We start from the raw sequence: 10,744 nt of genomic DNA, 5'->3' as shown, positions 1-10,744 counted from the left end.
GCAGCCGTTAATCAAGTGCCGCGACACTGCAACTCACCCGTATAGCACAACCACGAAGACCGAATAGTGAGAATAATATGAGAAGAAAAAAATCCGAATACAAGGACGAGCTTTGTATTCAACACCTAATATTTACATCGTTACTCGTTATTATATTAATTTCACGTTTATTCATCTACTCGGGCTCGGTCTCCGAGAAGATTGCCAACGGATTGTCAACTGGTATGTTATTATACCTACTTACGAAGGTCCGTAGACAAATTCAATGGATATGGCCATGTAGGTACCTACCACTAATTAAATTAATGCCGACGATAGTAGTATCGTGATGTCGGTTGATGTGTTATCTTTTTATAGTTTTTAATATTATGAGTGATTTTCGTTGGTTTGTCACTATTATTGGATGTATATAAAAATATTGAAATTAAAAAGTAATAATCGTTATTCATTACAAGCTATAGCAGTAATTAAAAAAGTGATTGGCAAGATTTTTATTTTTGTTAAAAAAATGGCATCGAAAATGGGTGGATAAATTGTATTACTTAAAATTAAATCATAAAAATTATTTCCTAGAAATAATCGCAGTTTGAAAGGTTATTTACCATTTAGCATAAGTTCAAAGTTATACTTATAACTTATAAGACGTATTTTATATTTGTTATTGACATCTTCGTAATATTTTAATTACATTATGTCTCACTGACAACTTTGGCGTAAAATATTTGCATGAGTAAGTACTTAATAGGTTTTTCCTAATGGTATTTATTGACATTTCCTAGTGCACAAGTATATTGACTTGTGTACCTACCTATAATTACTAAATAAAGTAGATAGTTGCACATATTATATTATATTTCAGTAATAATTGTCTGTCACGCGTGCATCAGAGAATGTCATTTTTTTTGTCTTCCCTCTATAGTGGTTAGTAAGTACCTATAGAATTTAATTATTTTCCAATTCTCATAACGAGTTCACATAAAGCAATTCTTATAACGACGTTGAGCCGATTTTACGATTGTGAATTTTTTGTGAATATGTGATGGTTATAAGAACGTCGGTTTATTGCTGATGCCACGATGCACTTATTTCCAATTATACTTATACATCGATGTTGTTGGAATATTTATTTTCATCTTATCATCATAAACTAATGTTGCGGGAGTAAAAAAACTGTGGCGTGAAAAATGCTGACTGTCGACATTGTTTTATTGTTGATAAATTTCATATTTTAATAACACGAGCAATGAACGAGGTCGCAATCACATTGTTTCGAGTCCGGTTATCACTGCGGGTGACCGTCTACACCCCGTACCACTAACTTAAGACAGCACATAGAAAACAATTGGATGTGGGCGGATAAAACTGTTGTCAAATTTCATACCTATTTTTATTTTGCAGTAAATCCTATACTGGCTATATCTAAATAATATTTTAAACACATTACATTATAAAATCATGTTATCATTGTAAGGAAGTCATTATTACGTCAATATTTTTTTTGTATATTTTCATGAATAATATTGATTTATGCAATTATTTACATACAAAGAACGACAATTATAATATAATGATTGTTGATTGTTAAATGAATCACTCCGTAGAATCTATTACTTATAATTAATTGTCATAGTAATTGAACCCCGCATTTATTAAATAAAGTAAGCTCAATAAATATAGGTAGTAGATACTTGCTTTTTGTAATTTTATTTTGTAATTTGTAAGTATATTATCTATTTGTTTTAATTTAATACATTCGTAATTTATTTATAACTCAAAAAATGTTTAGTTTTAATTTAATTTGTTTTAGAAAAATTCACTGTCAAAAAATATTTGTTAAAAACACACGGGTTTTCTTATAATGAAACCAACAAAAGTTATGGGACCAAAACGTATGATAAGAGAATCACTATTGAAATGTATAAATAGTTGCAAACAGTTAAAATTACTAAAAACTAAAAGTAAAAAAGATAAAATTCGATTATTAAAAACTAAAATGTCTGTAGTAAACGTTAAAAATAAAATTAATAATTATGAAGCCGGTGAAAACGAAAAATATTGTAACTATAAACCAGTTGATTTGTCAAAAAGAATCAGAGCTAACAAGATAGTGAAACACAAAATAAAAATTCATGAAAAATTTCAGTGTCCAGACATTGTGAAAGCTGAAAAAAAAATGTTAAAAATGCCATCAAAAATTTTTAGTCGAAAATTTTCTAAGTATAAAGATGTTCAACAAAAGTTAAGAGCCAAATTCAAATCTACGTATAAAAGTAGTGGACAATTTGATCAAAGCTCAACTAAATATAAAGCATACGTAAATAAAAATAAAAATAATAAAAACAAATCATTACTGAAATATTCTATGTGTAGTTTTGGTTTTAATAGAGAAATACAAAAAAAGAAGCGCACCGTGCTGTGTCCAGAACTTCCAGGGAAAGGGACTTACAATCATCGCTTTGCTTATGATGACGCATTGCAGTTACAACGGAAGGGTATTGAGGTAGACGTATTGTATAAAGTGAAAAATAAAACTGACTCCATTTATGTCATAAACGGAGAATTTCTATGGACGAAGAATAAACGATCGGCTACTAGCTTTAAATCACCCAAAAAATCTAAAGTAGTTTTAAATACTACAGATAAAATAAATCAAAATCAAAAACTTGCTGAATCACTAATGTCAAAATCAATACATGAAAGGGCCGAATTGGCTAAAATGCTGAAGGAAAATGAACGGAAAAAAAGATTAGCTAAAATGGTTTTATTACATAAAGCAGAAGCTGAAAGAGAAAAAAAACTAAGACTTGAAGAACTTATAAGGAAACGAGACTTGGAGAATATAGAGAAGGATCTTCGTGCTAAAGAGTTAAGCAAAATGTTAGCAGAAAAATCGTTAAAAAAGAAAGCAAATGAAGAAAAATTAAAGCAAAAACAAATGAAAATAAATAGTGCAAAATATTATGCTGAAAAGGAAAAATTAAAAGGACTGAATTTGCAGCAAAATATAGAGTCATTAAATAACAATAAATATAATGAACAAGTAATAAACGAGAAAAATGGCTACGTTGGACTTGAGGTATAAATGCATAATAAAGTTATTTTAATTAGTTTTTTCTATTTTAATTAAATAGACTACACATTATAGGTATATATACACAATACACAGCGGTATTATCAATGGGCAATGGCCGAAATTATGAATCTTAAATTTTACGTATATCCAAAACTATAATATTACAGATTGTAAAAATTATAAATACAGAAAAAAATGTTTCTCCAGTCAGTACTTCACCATTATTTTTTTTATGTTTAATTTAAACGCTGATCTCCTACGCTAGTATCTTGATAGGTACTTGTTTTTAAAATTAATTTTACTTTTTTAATGTATTTTTTATGAGATATTAGATATTTGTTTGATTTTAAAATGATTCATCTTGAAAAATTTTAAAATTTTGCATTCAAATTTGAATTTAAGTTATATTACCTAGGTAATCATTATTTAAAGTTAAGATCTTAATCTTAAAAGATTCCAAATTTGATAACCTATACATATTATTTAAATTGTTGTGGATAATAATATTGTTATGCAAAATGTTGAAAAATAAATTAAAACTTTTTTAAATAGTCTTTTTTTTTAGTCTATGAATTGTGTTTTTCGAAAACTTAAATTTTATTAATTATCAAATATCCATAAAAATATGTATTTTTTTGCGTAATCGCAGCATATGGGCGCACCACTTTTAAGACTTGTCTCTTACATAAAGACTCTCTTTTATGGATATTTATATATTATACTATTCAATATACCTACCTACTATATTAATCTATTTTAATGTAATATAATGATTTATTATAGGGACAATAACATTTTATGATTAATTTTATAATATAATATACTACCTATTGCTTATTTATAGTGGGCATTATTTTTATATTTTCTGTAGGTCATTACTGATTCAAACATTATTAATCATATCAGTCGATGGGCATTACAGAATGATGGCGTCTTTACCATGTCATGGTTAAAAACTGTAGTTCGTCGGATTGATTCTTTGGATGGGCGAGTAGATACAATGTATAAGAATAAATGGATTCAGATTGCCATTGATAAAGTGGTCAATGTAATGACAGAGAAAAAACTGATGTCTGATTTTTGTAAAAAAGATTTAAGTCACCGAAAATTGTTGTGCAATAAAAGTATCCAGGTGAAGTTTACCTTAATAATATGATAGCTCGTGAGTCACGATATTGATGGCTAACGTAACGATAACACAATTATCAGACATTTAGTGTTTGCCATTTGGATTTAAAAAATAAAATAATATTTAAAAAAACAAAATTATTTTTATTTTTATATAAAATTTTAAAAAAATATTATATTTCTTCAAGTTTAAAAAAATTAGAAATATTTATTGGTTGGTAAACGAATTAAACGATTTAGGTCAATATAGTTGCTTGTTGCCATTATGAACAAGAATTATTACAAATATTGTAATTAGGTTATATAATTTAGTTATTTAAATATATATATATATATATATATAATATAAATATATTTACATTGGGAATAATATTATAATATAATATCTTTATATAATCGCCAGAAAAATGTTTTCGGTTTGAACTAAAAATATGTTTTGTACATAGAAAATTATCACTCAATAACAGCTGACGTTATTAATGCATATATTTCAGACATAAATAATTGTTCAGGTTATATCGTCATAAATTTAACCGTCTCCAGACCACTACGCGCTACTCCGCACATCGATTGTAATATATTATACATTTATATCGGCAGCAGTTGAATATAGGAGTGAGTATATACATATAGTATATACCTTACTCTGTCGATAAGAACTTCCGGTAGACTTATTCCATATTTGTTACTGTAAGGCAGACGGTCGTGACAAATAAAAATATAATATAAAAATAATTTATAAATTTAATATTAAATTATAATTCTAAATTTCTGTTCAATAACGATTACCAGAGAAAATCTTATTTTATGAGTTATGAGTGAAAAATAAAATTATTATATGAAATAGGTTGCCTTTGGTTATTTAGTGTTTTTGTAAACGATAATTTAATAATATATGAATCAAGGAAACCCTCTCCCCCTGTCTGTTTTCGGTGTAGTAGAACATCTTACCCTGATACATTTTTTGATGGTACATTTCCCCCATACTTACTTGAAAGTTAACTATTTAAGTCAAATTTTTTTTTTGCCTCTTGTCTAATTTTATCTGAATACAGAATGAATTTTCAAATATTTTCACAAATATAATAAATTATAGATGTAGGTATTTAAGTATTTGTATTTTTTATCATGGTCTACTTGAAACAGTACAAATTGCTATTATAAAAAAAAAAAAAAAATTAGTAATGTTTAATACAAGTATTATATATTAAGTATATGATAATACATAATATATATTTGACACAATAAAAAGTAATTTTTAAAAAAAAAATTGAGTAATATATAATTTCAAATAAAAATACATAACTAATAGTTAAAAGATTTTCTAAATAAAATATTTGGATGTCTGTCTTTAGACAACATTAGACATTACCTTAACGAAAAATAAATAATTTCATATTAAATAGTAAGTATAATATAATTTTATTAAATAATAAACTTTTAAAAGTAGTTATGGGTAGAGGGAGAAATTTATGCATCAAAAATGTCCATTTACCATAATATATGTATAAGATAGTCGATAATAATGAAATTTAATAAAAAAATAATTTTGATTATAAAAATAATTATCCAAAATGTAAATGATTACAAAAATTATATTTACTTAAATACTTACGCTTTGTTAGTTATTAATAACTTATTAATTATTATAATAATTTAATATTTTATAGTTATTTCTTGAATTGATTAAATAATAAGTATCCCGAATAATAAAATTATTATAATAATTATAATATATATATTTTTTTAATCATAAATATTCAAATGTAAATTATAATATTTTGAGACTATAATATTAGTTTATTTTATATATAAAGATTCAACATCAAGAATTATAACTTATAATATGTCATGTAACTGACTTTATAAAGATTAAATTATAAATAAATTTAGTTTCTTAAAGAAAAGTATAATATTTTTATTTTATCATATTAAACGGATTAAGATAATTATCTAAAAATGTATTGTAAAGAGTTGATAATGCTGTTGTAATTGTTTCGTTACCGTGACAAAGTTTACCACTCTAAATTATTACAAAACGGATTTTATTAGTTAAAAGGTATGCTCTAAAAGCATGTTTTTTCTTTACACATACTATATGGTTGGAATTTGAGTGTGAGATTTGAGTGGGTGGCTAAAATTTATTGTAAAACCAATATAATTGCTCAGAGTATAAAATAATAATAATAATTATACATTTTTGTTTGCACTGTTTTATATTTTATACAGGTATCCCCTAGTTTTGTAATCAAAAATAAAAGAATGATGAAATGCTTCAAACCTCATACTTCAATCGGCATTCGCAAGTCTCCGAAGTTCTCCGGATGTCCAAGTGATGGTCAGGGCGTTAGAAAACTGCACAAGGTGATTAAAACAGAAGGTAGCTATTTTCAAGTGATCAGCGTGGATGCCTTTGGGTCATATCGTTGCAAGGAGCGGATGAATTAAATTTGGTTTCGTGTGGGTAAACCGGAAGTAACGGAAATAATATAATATGCCGCCGTTCTAATTTTGAACGTCCGTCGTGTTTAATAAATTATAATACTTGTCAGTTATTAAGTGTTATTACACTAAAACAGATCGATCTGGGGCTATTCTAGGATTTTTAAGCGACCAATATACATTTTCAAAAAGTTCGATTTTACGTATAATAAAATTATAAGTGTAATGATGGATATAATATATTATATAGTATATACTATGGTATTGGTACTTATTGGCTAATTTCTTTTACCTATTTACCTATCTATCTACCTGGTTGATACCGAGTTGCGGTTGAGATTATAATAGGTAAAAAAAAAAATCCGAGTTGCGGTCGGGATCAAAACAGGTAAAATATCAAAATAAGTAAAAATCCTAGTTGCGGTAAAAAAATATGATTAATAATTATTATGTTTTAAATATTGACAAAGTTACATATTATTATGCTAAATACAAAAATTAAACGATCAAAATACGTTACGTCAAAATACAAATTTATAGTTAGTTGTGTTAGTTACTCATATTTGTATGATGCACATTTCACAATTTTTATTAGTGCAACTCCAAGACATTTCTCCTGTCTTAAGAAGACGGTACTCTCTAAATTTAAAATTATTTAATACAAGCAAAATTTTCCCTTTTTCACTATACATTGCAGATAGTTGTGGCATTTTAACGTGTTGATACAAAAACGTCTTGCAATAGACTAAACGATATAACGTTGACTTACGTTGACGTACGATAACATTGTGGATAAAGCTGGCGCCTCGTATCATAATAATTGGTGTAATTATACGTGAAAATAATAAATTACAAAATTTTGCTAAAAAGGGATACTGATATAGGTACAAAATACTGCTTCACCGTTAGATCGTGAAATTATTGGCGTGAAAATCGGATAAGAGCATCGGATAATCGATAACCGGATACTGACCGCAATTAAGACGTTAATTTAAGCTTCAATATTATTAAGACCGCAATTCGTCTATTGCGACCGCAACTCGGACAATACCATCTACCTATACTCTAATAAGTCTGATGTAAAAGGTATCATAGTTGTAAGTTGTACCTATTATTTTTTATATGTTCTTATTACCTTATCCATTATTCCGGCTTCAAAATATTATATTTGTGAATTACAAGTCCCAACTCACAACAGTTGTATTCAGGTGTATATTATGTACACCTGTATCAGCCTGTACCTACCTTACAGGGGAGTAATCTCAGAGTTTTTCAGGTGTGTAAGGTTTCAAGAAGGGGCGATTGAAAACTCTGCCAGAATACCGGTTAAATAAAAAGGTAATAAAATGGTCTAATGTAAACTCCACCTTTTTTATTTTCTTACCTATACCTAATGGATATTTAGAACCTCCATCAGTGCTTATGTAAAACTTAATAATATATCTCAACTAAAGAAGCTCAAAAATCCAATATGATAGTGTTAGAGAACGTTATAAATAGTTTTGATAATGGATTTATATTAGACTGAGATGTCAAAATGTCTGCAAATTTTATCTCATCATTTGAGTTCACAGTTTCACATTTATAACATAACATAACATACCTAAGTTGCTAGATACATATTTTATGATTATTAAAATTATTTATTATGATAATACATTAATACCTACAAATGTTAATTTGCATGATTTGTTCTGACAGTTATTATATTTATTAATTTTTGTATATTTTTTGGGATATTAGAGCAATGTACATGATATCTGTCCATTGTATTAATTTTATATTATGACTTGATTTTCACTTGATTGGTTTTACTGGTAGAGTTTCCATGAACCAAATGTTATCTGTTTTTTTTCTGGCAGAGTTTACATGTGTCCTCAAGAAGGCCAATTTGAAATTTTACCACACTATAATATAAGAAAAGACATATACTCGTATTGTATTATCCCACTTTTAATTGTTTGCGTGAATTATGGATAAATATCAACATAAATAGTAAAAAGTAATATAAAAATTAAATGATAGTAAACAATTGATTAGCTACTTGTGACAAATCAATAAATAGGTTGCTTGGAGAAGACGAATTTATTTAATGCAGTAAAAAAAAAGTAATAATAATATTTACTTTTATAATTTAATTACTAATGTATAATAATACAATATTAATATATATAAAACAAATGTATATTTTATATTTATAACTTTTGTGAAATCAAAATAGTATAAATAAAATATAATATTTTTAAAAAACTGATACTGGCGATTTTGAAGATTACGTTACACCGACATTTGTTGTCTCCGTCTTAGGTTATTTTAGGAAAGGATTTTTATTATATTCTAATTTTAAAGTGAGTTATGAGTATTTTAAAATCGTAAGCTATTTTAAAGTTTTAAAATATAATAAAAATCCAATGAAATGCACTAGGGAATCATCTTACCTTCATATTTTATAAGAGGTCAATTCACTCTAATATTTAAACTAACAGAGGTAAGTGTGATCTGCTGACCTTAACACTTGCCATGTTATGAACTGGTAAGACGAAGACAACAAAGTATGTACATTTGTATTTTATGTTTGAAATACTTTGAATAGTTGACTTCTTCTTTCATAACATTAGTAAGATCGTTGATTCTTTCAACACCCACGGTAATGTTCAAATATGATTTTACATAGGTATTTGCTGAGCTATGTTTGAGCTAACCTTATTCAATAATTAAATGATATGATAGTTTTTTTTATGTATTTGTTTGGGTATAAATTGTTGTATAATGTATCTGTTAATCTGGGGCCTCCTCGATGCACAGGCCACAGCTGGGGTCAGAAAGTAATTGGGATGCATTCGGATTACCTACGTAAGAAATATGACCTTTCTTCTTAGGAAAATACCTATTATTCCGATCGCACTCTGTACATTAAATAATTGCGTCTGTTGTGGAAAGCCAGTTATTGTACGCTGCTCCCGTCTGGATCCCTTCCGTTACAGGAGTCGCCAGAACCAGGGCGATCTTGATCCATCCGCAGAGGACCGCCGCCTTGAGGGTAATCCGGTCCTACCGCACCGTGTCGGACGAGGCCGCCCGGGTTTTGGCCTGTATGCCGCCCGTTGATCTGCTTGGAGAGACAGTACGTCGGATCCCGACTGCGCGCCGCTATGGAGCCCGGCGAACAACGGCCTTCTAAAGCGGCCGTGAAACTTGAGGCAAGAAAAGCCACGATCGTCGCCTGGCAGACAAGATGGCTTGCCACCCCGAAGGCGGCCTGGACGCGCCGCGTCATCCCTGACCTGGCAAGATGGCTAGGAAGGACTGTCCCGTGGGTGCCTCTGACGTTCCACATGACACAGGCACTCACGGGCCACGGCTATTTCGAGTGGTACCTCCATCGCATGAACAGGGCCGCCAGCCCTCGTTGCTGGCAGTGTTCGGGCGAATCGGACACCGTCGAACACACGCTGTTCGATTGCCCCCTTTGGGATGGCCTTCGTGAAGCCCTGAGCGCCAGGATTGGCCATCGACCGAGCGCTGACGACGTTCCGGACATCATCTGCGGACCGGCGTTCGAGCTCCTGCCGGCGGACGCTCACGGGAAGTATGTGATCCTGAGAGAAGCCGAAGAGCGATTCAGGCTGTTCTACGGCATGGTGGAAAACATCCTTTCGGTCAAAGAAGAAGAAGAACGAGTGAGACAGGCTGCAGTGAACCGACGGAATTCAGCATAGAACATTGTTAGCCGAAAATTGATTTGTAGCTTAAGACAATAAAATTAGGGAGAGCCGTTTTATTTATTATACATATAGTCCGCCGTTTTATTATACATATAGAAAAATTTTGTTTGTAATAGCAGTGAGTGGGGGATTGGCCCGCCGTTGTAAATTGTTGTATGTTTTTGTTTTTGACAATAAACCATGGGGGCTGAAGGAGAAGTACTGGCACCATAGTTCCTCCTCCAGTCCTCGATACCATAATAAAAATTTAAAAAAAGTACATTAAATAATTATCATTTTGGGCCTCTCATTAGGAAATCTCTCACATAACTTATGTTTTTAGGACTAATGATTAAAGTCAGTATAGCCGTATAGGTGTTATATGTATACAATACAA

General features: G+C 29.5%; 1 protein-coding gene and 1 pseudogene across 1 annotated transcript; both read left to right on the top strand.

Moving 5' to 3' along the window:
- Positions 1 to 1,858: 1,858 nt before the first annotated feature.
- LOC111033571 lies at positions 1,859 to 6,656 on the top strand. The gene is made up of 3 exons (XM_022314365.1): positions 1,859 to 3,076; positions 3,945 to 4,205; positions 6,431 to 6,656. Exons 1-3 carry the CDS (start codon positions 1,859 to 1,861, stop codon positions 6,647 to 6,649), a joined length of 1,698 nt encoding a protein of 565 aa, XP_022170057.1. The 3' UTR covers positions 6,650 to 6,656.
- A 3,081-nt stretch (positions 6,657 to 9,737) lies between these two features.
- LOC111033617 lies at positions 9,738 to 10,362 on the top strand (annotated as a pseudogene).
- The last annotated feature ends 382 nt before the right edge of the window (positions 10,363 to 10,744 follow it).

Source organism: Myzus persicae, unplaced genomic scaffold (genome assembly GCF_001856785.1).
Source record: "Myzus persicae strain clone G006 unplaced genomic scaffold, MPER_G0061.0, whole genome shotgun sequence".
Taxonomy (NCBI): Eukaryota; Metazoa; Arthropoda; class Insecta; order Hemiptera; family Aphididae; genus Myzus; species Myzus persicae.
Note: the sequence above shows the minus strand (reverse complement) of the source record. Positions and strands in the feature narration are given on the sequence as shown.

What these genes read in the sequence shown, in the direction of transcription:
- LOC111033571 (XM_022314365.1), top strand. Translation starts at nt 1,859, where the DNA reads ATGAAACCAACAAAAGTTATGGGACCAAAACGTATGATAAGAGAATCA. An exon ending in ATGGCTACGTTGGACTTGAG is followed by an intron (nt 3,077 to 3,944) that starts GTATAAATGCAT and finishes TATTTTCTGTAG; the next exon opens with GTCATTACTGATTCAAACAT. An exon ending in TGTGCAATAAAAGTATCCAG is followed by an intron (nt 4,206 to 6,430) that starts GTGAAGTTTACC and finishes TATTTTATACAG; the next exon opens with GTATCCCCTAGTTTTGTAAT.